The sequence below is a fragment of the Marmota marmota genome, unplaced genomic scaffold, assembly GCF_001458135.2.
Source record: "Marmota marmota marmota unplaced genomic scaffold, marMar, whole genome shotgun sequence".
Taxonomy (NCBI): Eukaryota; Metazoa; Chordata; class Mammalia; order Rodentia; family Sciuridae; genus Marmota; species Marmota marmota.
This window is the reverse complement of record NW_026000211.1, coordinates 11,752,948-11,766,359: the sequence shown is the minus strand read 5'-3', so window position 1 is coordinate 11,766,359 and position 13,412 is coordinate 11,752,948. Positions and strand designations below refer to the sequence as shown.

At 36.2% G+C, this 13,412-nt stretch overlaps 1 protein-coding gene across 6 annotated transcripts in view; it reads left to right on the top strand.

Moving 5' to 3' along the window:
• The first annotated feature begins 674 nt into the window (after positions 1-674).
• The window catches only part of Primpol (primase and DNA directed polymerase), a 33,889-nt gene continuing 21,151 nt past the window's right edge, over positions 675-13,412 (top strand). For 2 of the 6 annotated variants that reach the window (XR_007343373.1, XM_048791907.1), the window contains exons 1-4: positions 678-1,036; positions 2,354-2,451; positions 4,208-4,337; positions 8,801-8,948. Coding sequence is in view for 5 of the 6 variants with exons in the window: in XM_048791907.1 (XP_048647864.1) it covers positions 776-1,036; positions 2,354-2,451; positions 4,208-4,337; positions 8,801-8,948 (637 nt within the window). In the remaining variant the exon portion in view is untranslated. Of the gene's footprint in view, positions 1,037-2,353; positions 2,452-4,207; positions 4,338-8,800; positions 8,949-13,412 lie in introns of all 6 variants that reach the window. The other 4 variants (XM_048791909.1, XM_048791908.1, XM_015486164.2 and 1 more) reach the window with 4 other exon arrangements.

Below are 13,412 nucleotides of genomic sequence, written 5' to 3'. Positions count from 1 at the left end.
GTGATGTTATGCTTAGATACTAAAACTTGTGTTGGGAGACAAGAAATAGACATCAGAAACAGAATAAAAGAGAACTAAGAGGTACACACTGGCTGTCTAGACGTGAACTCTATACTAAGAAATAGTAGCAGAAGAATGGTGACCAAGTTAGTAGCACCAGCTGGGCATGTAGGTAGCAGGTGGTGCAATAAAATGGTTATAAGAAAAGCTATAATGATTGAAAAAAAAAGTACTTACATTTATGTGAAACTTTGTATAGTATAGAATATTTTTATATTCTTATCACATCTGTACTCAGGATACTACATAAAGTAGTCAAAAGGTTATTAACTCCCATTTAAAAAAAAAAAAAAACAAGATTCTGGGAGCTTTATTAACCTTTCTGAAGTCATAACACTACTAGGTGAAAGAGCCATTAGATGGAAGAGAATCTAAGATTTCTGATAACCAGTCCTGTTCTTGTTCAATGGTAAAACTTCATGTAAAGAATAAAATATAGGGGCTGGGGATGTGGCTCAAGCGGTAGCGCGCTCACCTGGCATGCCTGCGGGTTTGATCCTCAGCACCACATACAAAGATGTTGTGTCCACCGAAAACTAAAAAATAAATAAATAAATATTAAAATTCTCTCTCTCTCTCTGTCTCTCTTTAAAAAAAAAATGAAAGATATAAACTCTTTAATTTAAAAAGAAAATATAAAGCAAATAAAGACATAAACGTTAGGAAATGAGTTTGAAATTTTATCCACCAAAACATGTTCTAAACAAAGAAATTGATGGCCTTTTTGTTTGTTTTAATACTAATTGATAGAAAACTTAAGTGGAACAGGATTTATTCTCCCCACACTTATAAACCAATGAAGAGAAAATGGGAAGAAAAACTGAAGCGAATTGAAGAACTAGCATCTCAGTATGAGAGGAAACCATTGTCCTCTGTTTATAGACCAAGATTGTCCAAGTCAGAAGAACCACCCTCCATTTGGAGGCTGTTTTATCGACAAAATCAAGCTTTTAATTTTGTTAAAAGCTGTAAAGAGGTAATTGCTTCATCTTCTTTTTGTTTTTTTTAGAACAACTATGACTCAAGATTTCTAAAAATATCTATTTGACTCCATTTCAGATTATGTTCTCTATCAAGAGAATTTAATGGCAATCTTAAAATCACATGTTGTAGGATATTATTCCTTCAAATCATTAACCATTTAATTTGTATTAGTAATAAAAAATGATATAGATAGTCCAATTAGTTTTAAAAATGTGTAATCACATTTAAATGAAGCTGTGCTTAGAGAAAGGGCAGCCATACATATTGCCAACACATTAAGCAAGTGGGAGGAAGAAGTACTTGAAACATTCAAAAAAATTAATACATGAAGCAATAGAGTACATTGCACATTCTTTGTTTGTTGGGTACCATCAGAAATAAAGAAGTATAAAGGAAAAGTTAAGGTGCATATTTTAATCCAAATTAAATGTATTGTAATTCTTGGCCATTGATGCTGTGTAGAAACCTAATATACTTAAGTTTTGGGAGTGAGACCCTTCTTTACCTAGCAAGAAGAGGCTCACTTATATCTTATTAAAATAGTTTAGGAAATATAAGAAAAACTTTTCTTAATTATTTTGTACAAACCTAACTCAGGTATCAGAAATTAAAACATAGATTCATGTCAATTTGGATTTTTAAAAAAGATACAGGTGTCTGCCTGCTGGTTTTGTTAATTACCAACTTATAAAATTTATTTCAAAAAGATTTTTAATGGGATTGAGCAGCTGAGTCCTATGATTTCTTCATTCATGAAAATGATAGTAGGCTGAACAGCTGCCCTAGCTTAAATGGAAACAAAAGAACATGTGTATGTATGGCTTTATTAGAAGCAGCTCTACAGCCCAGCCATGAAGGTCTATTTAATTCAGTATTCTAGTAGCCTTTAAAAAATTCATTCCCACACATTTTTATAAATATTAGAGAATTGATTAATTGATTTTTAGCTCAAATTATTTGTAGTAATATTTAGGTAGTTTTGAAATAAATATAGCTTTAATTTCATATACTAAGAAATACAACTATCATAGGAGGTTTTAACTTAGTGTAATGGAATCAAGAAGTTTTTTTCTCCTTTAATCCATTCTGTTTGTTTCCATTTTGTACATGATGTGAATGCTTAGAAATAAATATAAATAGATTTTGAATTGCATGGATATAGTGACTTTTTTTTAATAATATGATTGTCCATATTCCAGTTTCTGAAAACTTGAAGCATGAAAATGTTTATGAATATTTAATAGCATGCAGTTGAATTTAGATTTGCATTTTTTGAATTTTGTTGAATATTATTTTTGATTTTTTTAAGGATGTTCACGTATTTGCTTTGGAATGTAAAGTGGGAGATGGTCAACGCATTTACCTTGTAACAACCTATGCTCAACTTTGGTTTTACTATAAATCTCGGTAAGTAGTTTCTAACAGATTAGTCACTCCTTTACTATTAGAATTGGGTTTGGAGTTCCTTTGTCATAGCAGTGCTCAATTATTTCACCTGGTGTTGTAAAGAAAAATCAATCTCTCTCTTTCTCTCTCTCTCTCTCTCTTTCTCTCTCTCTCTCTCTCTCTCACACACACACACACACACACACACACATTTGTGTACCCAAAGGGAATTCTGTGAAGTTTTTCTTTTGCAAACAAGTATTATGTTGTACTATTATTTACCTGATTAATTATCTAATAAAGAAATATCTGCTTTCTGAGTGATGAATTCATGGATTTTCCAGACCTGAATAATGTATGGAATTAATGTAAATTAATATGGGATGCTTGTTTCAATTTAAAATACTTTCATTATAATGTTACTTAAGTAGTTGCAAATATAAAACTAGACATAGTTATGTTTATTTACATGGAATACTAATTAGAGGTGAATTAAAATTCTTAAGGTAATGTGACAGATGATGTTTTGCTGAAACTAAACCTTGCAACATAAATATGATACTGATTATTATAAAACGTGTACCTGCATGCATGTGCCTGATGTGTGTGTTGAATTCCTGTACTACCTATTACATGTTAGTACTGTACCCCCATCACTTTTCCTTCTTCAAGTTACTACAAACCCTTTATTTGTATAGTATGTCATCTGGACTTCACTTAATCTGAATTATCATTTACATTTGAGTCATCATCCATTCTTTTAAAATTTTTTTAATTAAAAAAAAATCGGGCTGGGGATGTGGCTCAAGTGGTAGCGCGTAGGCCTGGCATGCGTGAGGCACTGGGTTCAATCCTCAGCATCACATAAAAGTAAAATAAAGATATTGTGTCCACCTAAAATTAAAAAATAAATATTTAAAAAAATTTCTTTGTGGTTGTAAATGGACAGAATGCCTTTATTTGTTTATTTTATGTGGTGCTGAGGATTGAACCCAGTGCCTCATACATGCTAGGCAAGCACTCTGCCACTGAACTATATAGCCCCAATCCTCATCATCCATTCTTATTACCTGTATCAAAGTCTTTCCTCCCTTTTTAGCAAGACTGTAACTGTAAATGTGTCCATTAGAAACATTAGTAAAGTCAGGTCATTCAGAATATTTCTTTACCAATTTCTAAAATATCTTACTAATGAAAATACAAAATTGAAAAATTCTCATGAAAAATTTATAGAACCTCAAGAATATGTGATTCTGGGATCGCAGTTTGAGGGAAAAAAATTTTCTCAAATTTGTTTCATGATGATACCAAAAACAAATTCAGAGATATTGTATAATATCAAACATTTGTGAATAAATAACACTGTAAGACTGACCTTATTTTCCAGTTAAATAATGTTTTAGAATATAATTGTTATATCTTTTGATGGAAACTCTTGGTACTGCGAGCAATAAACCTATTGTGAGCACATTTTCTTTATCACGTTATTTCATAGGCATATGTAGTTAAAGCACAGTTTACACTGTCCTTGAGGTATAAGATCAGCTTCATGATTTAAAAGGTAAAAGCCAGATGCAGTGGCACACACCTATATCCCAGCAAATTGGGAGGATGAGGCAGGAGAATCATGAATATCAGAGGCCAGCCTCAGCACCTGTCTCAAAATAAAAAAATAATGGACTGGAGATGTAGCTCAGTGGTAGAGTGCCCTGGGTTCAATCTAACTGACTAAATGGTATAAGATATAAATCTAACAATCTTGAATTATTCAATTTAGAAAAAATCTCATGCACTGCTATGAAGTTATTCCTGAAAATGCTGTATGCAAACTTTATTTTGATTTGGAATTTAACAAACCTGCCAATCCTGAAGCCGATGGGAAAAAGATGGTTGCATTACTCATAGAGGTAAAGGATAGATTATAGTTTTTCTTCCACTTTCTATTCATCTCTTCATTCATGTATTCATTCATTCAGCAAATCCAGTCTGTGTCACTTTAAATTTTGTATTTCTCCTTATTTCTTGCTACTCTTTCTTTGACTTTTATTTTTTTTACTTTCATTTTTTTAATACTACTTCTGTGTATTAAAAAAAAATTGAACCATGAAAAGTTCAATTTTTGTCCAGATATTTTAATAATATCACTTTTTTTTAAGAAAGCTTTGAGAAAGATGGCAATTTGGGAGTTTTCTGTGTTTTTAAATTATGCATTAATTCTCTGACTTCATTACAAATAGCTGATTTTGGTAAAGGCCAGATAAAATATTTTTTACTGTAAAATTTGAGTACTGAGATGAACCTCAAGGAAACTTCAAAAGGTAGTATCAGAATATTTGAACTGGCAGGAGTTTGGGAAATCATTGTATCTTGTTCCTTCATGAATAAGAAAATCAAGACCTAGAAGAGACCATTGCCTGCTCAGGCCTTACAGCTAGTTATTGGCAAAACATAGTCTAAAACTATAGTTGTCCCAGTTTTCATAGAAGAGAAAGGTATAGTTCACACTCCTTTTCCCCCAAACCAAAACAAGTTTTATTTTTCTTAAAATAGCCGTTGAATCATTAGAAATAAATGTTATTTCATTAGAGTTGGTAAATTATGCTTAATTTTCAACTTAATTATTAAAAAAAATTTTTTTAGTTATAGTTAGACACAACACCTTTATTTTATTTATATATGTTTATGTGGTGCTGAGGATCGAACCTAGCGCTTCTTACGTGCTAGGCAAGCACTCTACTGCTGAGCCACAACCACAGCCCCTTAATTATATTTTAATAATTCATAAGTCTTGATTTTTTTCTGATGTGTGATACATTTCTGTTGTCTAAAGTAGAATTTCCTATGTAGTTTCTCTGAGGCTTTACAATTAATTAAGATTCAAAGATTGGGCTGGGGTTGTGGCTTAGTGGAGGAGCGCTTGCCTAGCACATGTGAGACACTGGGTTTGATCCTCAGCATCACATAAAAAACTAAATAAAATAAAGGTATTGTGTCTATCTACTACTAAAAATTTACTTAAAAAAAAGATTCAAAGATTTTCATCAGCATTAAATGTGGTGATTCCCTTAATAAAGATGTACAATATTGTATTAGAAACTAGAAATATCCCTAATGAAATCAACATTAGTATAAATCCTGTTTGCAATGTAGATTAATGAATATGGATGAAAAAGAGCACTTACATGTTCAAAATTCTTTTCCTCCTAATTCATTACATCATTTTATCTAAATAAGCCTTGAACAACTAATCTACATCAACAAAACTTGGAATAATTATAGAGCTCTAGGTTCAAAATTATATATTTTCATTTAACATGTTTAACATGTTGATAGAATAGTTCATATTAGGATTGTTTTACTTAGTGAAATGCTTTTATAAATAACTATTGAAGTTATTTTCATTTGTCATTTGTTGGTTACTTTGTATGCAATAAGTCTATAGTCCAATGAATAATTTTTTATTTTGAATCTTTGAAGAAATACAGATTAGACTAGGTCTCTTCTTTTGTTATGGTTTTATTAGTGCAATTATAGTTTTTACATAATATTAGGTTTTATTTTGATATAATCATACAAGCATGGAATATAATTTGTTCCCCTTCAGTCCCCATTTCTTTCCCTTTCCCTTACTTCCTCCTCCACCTTCTCCTTCCTCTACACTACTGGTCTTCCTTCAATTTATTTATTTTTTTATACTAGTTTTTAAAATATTTTATAGATATACATAAAGGTGAAATTCACTGTGGTATATTCCTGTGTGCATAGCATAATTTTATCAATTTTTAATGTAAGTGACAGTTAATAAGTAACTGATTAATAATAACTACTTATGATATTAGTGCCCTTTGCTTCATTGACTTATATGACAAATTAGATAAGCCTCTTCTGCCAATTAGGATGAATTCTAGTGCTAATGGATTTTATCAGGTAGTGTTGTTCAAACAATCATTATTCTTAACCTCTAGATTTTACAACTTAACTAGTTAAATAACTATAAATTTTATTTAAAGTTTAACTTAAGTTGCAATCACTACATTTATTCCCTGTAGCTCTAAAGTACAGAACTCTGTTTTATTCATCTACCAAAAATAATTTTGGCCTCTACCAAGTTGCAAGCACTGTGCCTGGCCTCTAGGAATACAATGATGCACCCAAAGAGACAAGAGTTTCTGACTTCACAGAATTTTTAATCCTATGGAGAACAGATTTAGCTGCCATTTAAAAAAAAATCCATAATGAAACGACTTAAACAGGATAGAAATTTATTTCTCTCTTATATAATATCCCATGTAGCTCCATTGAATTAGGTTTCATGCTGTTGCTTTACCAATCCTGAGATGTTGCCTAATTCACATTATGAGTGTAACCTAGAAATGGCATACATTGCTTCTTTTCACATCCCACTGGCCAGACTTAGTCACATGTTCATGCTTTTCTGTAAATGAGTCTAGGGAAAATGGTCTTTACTCTTTGTGACCTCTTACCTAGCTAAAAATGGGGATTCTGTTTCTACAAAACAAGAAAACAAATGTTGAGAGATGCCTTCTGTAATAGAGAAGAAACAAATGTCAAAATAACCACATAAATTAGCATAAAATTAGATTATATATTATTAAGAGATAAAGGCAGTCTTTATAGTGATCAGTGATTGTGACCAGAATCTAAGAAGAGGCAGGAAGAGTCCTTCCCTAAAGCCTTTGGGGAAATCTGGCCCTCCCAACACAGATGGATGGACTTCTAACCTCCAGGACCCTCAGAAAATAAATTTCTGTTATCTAAATCCACCCAGTCTGTGGCACTTTGTTAAGACAGGCCCAGCACACTAATGTATGCAGGTCTTAAAGGGGCCCTTTCCCTCTTGTTGGGCAAGGAGGGCCTTCGGTTGAGTTTCATCTTCATTGGGATGAAACTAATCATGCTAATTTTCTCTGAAAACTTGGACTGCAGTTATGCCTTTTTTCTTGAACCAATTTAAAGTGTTCAAGTAGTATTTGCCTAAGTCCTCCCACTTATAATTAAATTGACTTTCCTCAAGATGCGCATCAGAGTTTCTTATCCCAAACTTATTTGCCTTTTATTACGGTCTATTACTTGTGTTCCCTAAATATAACATGGTTACTTCCTTATGCTTGTTCCTCATTATTCAGATCTGTACCTTAAACCTTCTCAAACTCTTCTTGGCAGGCTGTAAAATCCCCAGGCATTAGGAAAACCTCAACTAATCATACAATAATTAAATGTTTTGATAAATGGTGGGAGAAAAGGTTGGGGAAGTGTTCTTGTTTTGGCAGCAGTAAAATAATTTTCTCTCCATATAGCAGTCCTGCAGACTTCTTTCCTGGTTTCTAATAAAAATGGGCCACATCTTCTCCCTGAAAAAAAATTAGCATAAAATTATAGTTGTGTCAGTACTGTAAAGAGATAGAAAACGTAAGGAGAATTTGGTGTCAACATGGAGATTGATGTAACCTTCTCTGAGAAAGTGGTAATTTACTGATAAGTAAACTCAGATAATGAAGGGGAATATGGTACTCTAATAATACCAAAGTAATGTTAATGAATACAATTTGTTGCATAACTATTAGGTGTTAAAGTAATTGGCAAGAGCATTTTTACTATTTTCAAGATTACTTCACATGGTGGTTTATTAGTAGCTTCATTTTGCAAAGGAGAGAAGGAAGGCTTATAGACACGTGACTTGTCTTCAGGTTGCATAGCCAGTACTTTCAAGCAGTTACATGTGCCAGACACTGTGCTGACTCCTAGATCTCATTTTTTTCACTATTTTTAACAACTCCCAACATTAGATGCTATTATCATTCCCATTTAGCAGTTGAGGAATATAAGGTTTAGATTTGTCCAGAGTCAGAGCTGATAAATGACAGAGCTACAACTCAGACTTACCTTACCTCATCTTGAGCCCTTACCCAGGTTGCTGCCTCTGTAACTCATGGCTGTCAATGCCAGTGTCATCTAACCCCAGAGGCTGTATTCCTGGAGGTGAATTGGGGTGCAATACAAATGAGAAATTTTTTAATAGCTCAAATTTTTAAAAATGGAATTAATGACTTTTTAACTCATGTTTAAAGAGATGTTTAAATTTGTGATTTTAAAGGAGGTTAATGTACACATTGTTTGACTTCTAAGAGGCCTCTTTAATCTTTAGAGCCAATGAATTCTTGAACATAAATATAATTTTAAAATGATATATTCAGTTTATAAATTGATAAGATTGTTATATTGTAAATGTACTAAAAGTAAGTAAAAAATTTATTTTTAACATTAGACTTATTTGTGCCAAGATATTTGCATTTGCTCATAGAAAAAAATTTAAACATACAAATTATTTACATTTTACTTGTGTTTTTAGTATGTTTGTAAAGCACTTCAAGAATTATACAATGTTAGTTGTTCATCTGAAGATGTTTTCAACTTGGATTCTAGCACTGATGAAAAATTTAGCCGTCATTTAATATTTCAACTCCATGATGTGGCATTTAAAGATAATGTTCACGTTGGTAAGTACACTACCTTTTAAAATACTGTGAGTTCTATTAACAGCTCATATTTTCTTATTCTGCTTAAAATTTTATAAGTTTTTATGGTTGCCAACCTGTCCTAAAATATTGAAATGTGATTTTTTTGCTTTTCCAGAATTTGTCCTGATCTCTAAACTATCTGTCCCATGAAGGTTAACCTACTCAGGTTATCTTTGGCATTAATGCTTTTCTCTCATCACACATGTTGGGGTTGGCCATACATGTCCTGGTACTGGTTTCTGTTTAACAGGATTCATTTCTGTTTTCTGGATAACTCGTAAGCAGTCTTTCATTTCAAGCCTTATCTGTAATGCCTCATATCTGCATTTCTGACCTTTGCTTCAGAATTGTGTTAACCTTCACTTTGAGCTTTGGGTTCCACATCAAGAAAGACTCATAATATTGTTCCACATGTAATTTCAGGGTTGGAATCTAGATGTATAAACCCAAAATTGTAACCAGAGTATTTGTTCCAGGACTAGGCATTTAGAGATACAGGCCTGAGTCTAAAATGAATAGAGTCTACTGGAGAGACAAATAGGCAAAAGGGGAATACCAACTAATAAGGTCTAAATAGGAGCAAACATTCAGAGTGTTTTTGAAAGCAAGGATAGGACAAGCATTCCTAGATCTAATCAGCAGATAGTTGACTGAAGTTCAGGAAATGGGCAAGCCATTTCAGCGCTGCAGGTGCCTTAAAATTTTATCAGTGGCCAGGATGAAAGTCATGAACATAGTCACTAAAGGATGGCCTTGAAAATTGGGAACTTAATTGCTGGATCAGGGCAGTGATAGGTCACAGTGGCCTGGTGTGCTGTGTGCACAGGGCTCCTTATTATCTCCCCATTTTCTGTTAACTTACTGCATATTCTTTGTGTCTCTGTCTCTCATCCCTTAATATTACAATCTATCCTTGGTCCTCTTCTCACTGTACTCGCACCCTTGATGAATCCACTGTCATAACTTCCATTATCATCTGTGTTGATGACTCTCAAGTCTTTATCCTTAGCCCAGATTATTCTCCTAGATACCAGACTCATACTGCCAGCTGCCTTGCAAACATCCGCATAGAGACACTTCAAACTTAACATGTCCTATGCCAAGCTCCTCAGCTTCTCAATCTTCTCTCACAACATGTATATCAGTGAGTGGCGTCACTCTCCACCCAGTTACCTCAGGAATAATTTTGTTGTCAGAGTATCTCTCTCCACCTGCTCATTCAGTCCGAGTGAACTGTGCCACTCGTGTTCCTCAAACCCTTCAGTGATTATTCCTTGCCTTTAGGGAAGTATACAGACATCCTTGCTTGCAAAACGGGACCCACTGTGCTCCAGTCTCATCTCTTAACTCTGTCCTCACTCAGCTCCTCCTGTGGGCACATTTTCTCTAGTCCTTGAGACTTTGCATTTTTATTGCTTCTGTCTGAACAGATATACCTCCAATTCACCTGGTCTGTTAAGACTCAGTGTAAATCTCAAATCATCTGAGCTGTTTCTGTCACATCCCAAACCCTAATGTTTATTTTAGTGTTCTGGGCTACAGAAAGTGTCCCATACTTATCATATCAAAGCATTTACCACTTCCTGAGATAGTTTCCTGTTTTCCTTGTCTTCTTCTCTATTCCACTTAATATTTCTGTACAGCAAGGGGCTATTTCTTATTCACTATTGTTTTTTCAGAGCTTAGCTTACATATATTAATAGTATTTTTTATCAATAAAAAATTTACTAATATAACAACAGTAGCAGCAATAATAAATACAAATGGAAATTTAATAGATATTTGCTGAGTGAATGTGTAGAGATTAAATAGAGTTTGAAAGCAGAATCTGAGCATGATTATTTCTTTGTTTCCTGTTTACTCCTCATAGTCTGCTCTGTGATTACTGGCCACAAGGCTAGAAATGGAAAATCCATTGCTAGGAAAGAAAGGGAGAATAGAACTACGTATTTCTTCTGAAAGCAGACAACATTTATTATATAGACAAAGGTAAAAAAGCCTTTATGTCAGGAAAGCATTAAAAACAAAAGTATAGAATGCAAGTTTGGCTATTTGGGGAGCAATGAGAATCTAGTGTGGTTAAGGCAAGAGACATAATCAGATCTGATATATGAGATGTCATCTAAGGCTCTTGGCTCTAAAATTATGAAGTGCCAGAATGAGATGCAGAGAATATAAAGTAGTTCAAACTTTCCCTTCAGTTCCCCTCTCTCAGGGTATCTCTTGATGAAATTTCAAGTTCCTTTTAGAAAGGGGAATTAGAGTTTAATCTATACAAATACGCTTCTGCGCTAGTATCTGAAGTGTCTGTGATTGATTAGTTCTTTTCAATTATTGCCAACCAATATGAGTTGCTGTCTATGAGGAGTGTGGGTGACATGATTCGAGAAGGGAAGTAGAAAGCAGAATAGTTTGCTGGGAGTCAGAGTGTTGGCACTTAGCTGCTGTCATCATATCCTGGCTAGGTTATCCAAGGTCAAGGGCCTACCTGGCCTCCTCAGCACTACTGTCACAACTTTTATTGTTTTATTGCCTAGTTTAGCCCTCCACCCATGCTGGCTTCATGAAAGAAGGTTCGAATAGTGAGAAACAGCTAGGGATTTTTAAATTAAAGAGACAAGACTCTAATTACCTTTAAACCAGCTCCAGGACGGCTCCTCCTAGCTCCAGCCTCAAGCCACCTATTGTGGTAGAGGAGAGAGAGAGAGAGAGAGAGAGAGAGAAACAAAAAATTCTGGGGAAAATCCCATCCAATGAAGATTAAGGGGGGGGCAGTGTCCCAAGGTCAGGGGGCAGTGTCCCAAGGTCAGGAGCGATGATTGGGTCTTTGGGGTAGTGGCCAGACACGCCTCTGTATGGACAAGCCCTCGAACCTGGAGAAGGGTGGGGAAAGCTCTGACACAGCTGTGCCTAAGCGCCTCTCACCCAGCCAGGGAGGTAACTCAAATCAGGTGTGAGGATGGCCTCCCATAGCCTAGGGTGGAGGAGATATAATTTTAAGTTTCTAGGAAAATTAACTAATTCAGTTTATGCTTACTTTACTTGTTGTACTTTTGAGTCATGATTTCTTATCACTCAGTGTTTACCTTCTCTCCCTCATGTCTGTGTATCACTGTAAGGATCAAATGCTTTTGCTTTCATTTTGATGTTTAGTGTTTTGTAAGAAATTGGATTTATTTCTTTGAATAGGAATGTAATTAGAATGTGTATGTTATAATTTAAGGATTCAAGCCTTTTTGGTAAATAAAGTAATAAAAACTCCAGAGTATTACAGTTTTAAAATTAAAACTAACTTGCTAAAACAGAAATCGTGGAAGGAAGATGGCGGCGAGGGGAGTGCATTGCCCCCGTGTGCTGCTTCACGCTGTGGGAGTATGACAAGTCAGGACGGCTAAAGGATATCTTGTTAGGAATTTCCAGCAATAGTGGGGTGCTCCGGAACCTGGAGGAAGGATTTCCATCGCACGAGGATCGGCTACGGGGACTCAAACGCGAGAGGTTTGTCGCACGGAGGGTAACACGGCTTATTCAGCAAATCGCCTCGCGGCTAGAGTCTGCAGCGCGCGCTGGGATAGAGACGCAGGGTTACAGCGCTGCAGTTTCTGCCAGCCGTGCAAGCACCGTACTCAGGGCTGAATTCTGGGTTCGAGACGGGGGAAGGAAGCGGTCCATCTCGGTTCTCCACACCGGTCAGACCACAGAGGAGGCCAGCAGCCACCATGTTGGAAAGCTGACGTCACCATACCTGTTTTCGACTGACGGCAGCTCATTCAGCCATAGAACAGGTAATTTCAGGCTGCAATTCGCCTGCGGCTTGCAGACAGATTGCTAGGGTTCAGCGCCTGGGTGCTTCTTAGAACCTGATCTTATCGGAGCGAACACCGAGCGCGGGGCGGCCGAGTTCCGGCTCCCGGAACCGTCCCGGAACCACCCTGGCCCAGGGCCGCGGAGGCTGCTTCTTGGACCCTGCTCCTATCAGACCATACACCAAGCACTAAGCGGCCTAATTCCGGCTCCCGGAACTGAGCCCGCGGGGACTGCTTCTTGGAGCATACACTTATAGGAGCTTACACCGAGCACGGAGCGGCCGAGTTCCGGCTCCCGGAACTTCCCTGGCCCGGGGCTAGGAGCCCGCGGAAACTGCTTCTCGGTCCGGGTCCTGCTGAGGGCCGGTCAGGACTCACCCGTTGCTTTGGTTGCCCGGCAAGGGGAATGAAATGCTGCCATTCGCATAGGATACCAACATGGCAGAGATTTGATGTCAGCAGAAAGCGGCGGAGGAGAGAACTTCATCAATTCCAGCGGTGACATAAGCAGTTGGTCTCCTGGTGGGGGCGGTGAGGCACAGTCACCCGAGTCTCCTCAATTTGTCGTCGAGCCAGAGGGGAGAAGCCGGGCCGCCGCCAGCGCCGGACGCAGGCCAGCAGGGCCAGTTGCCAGGCC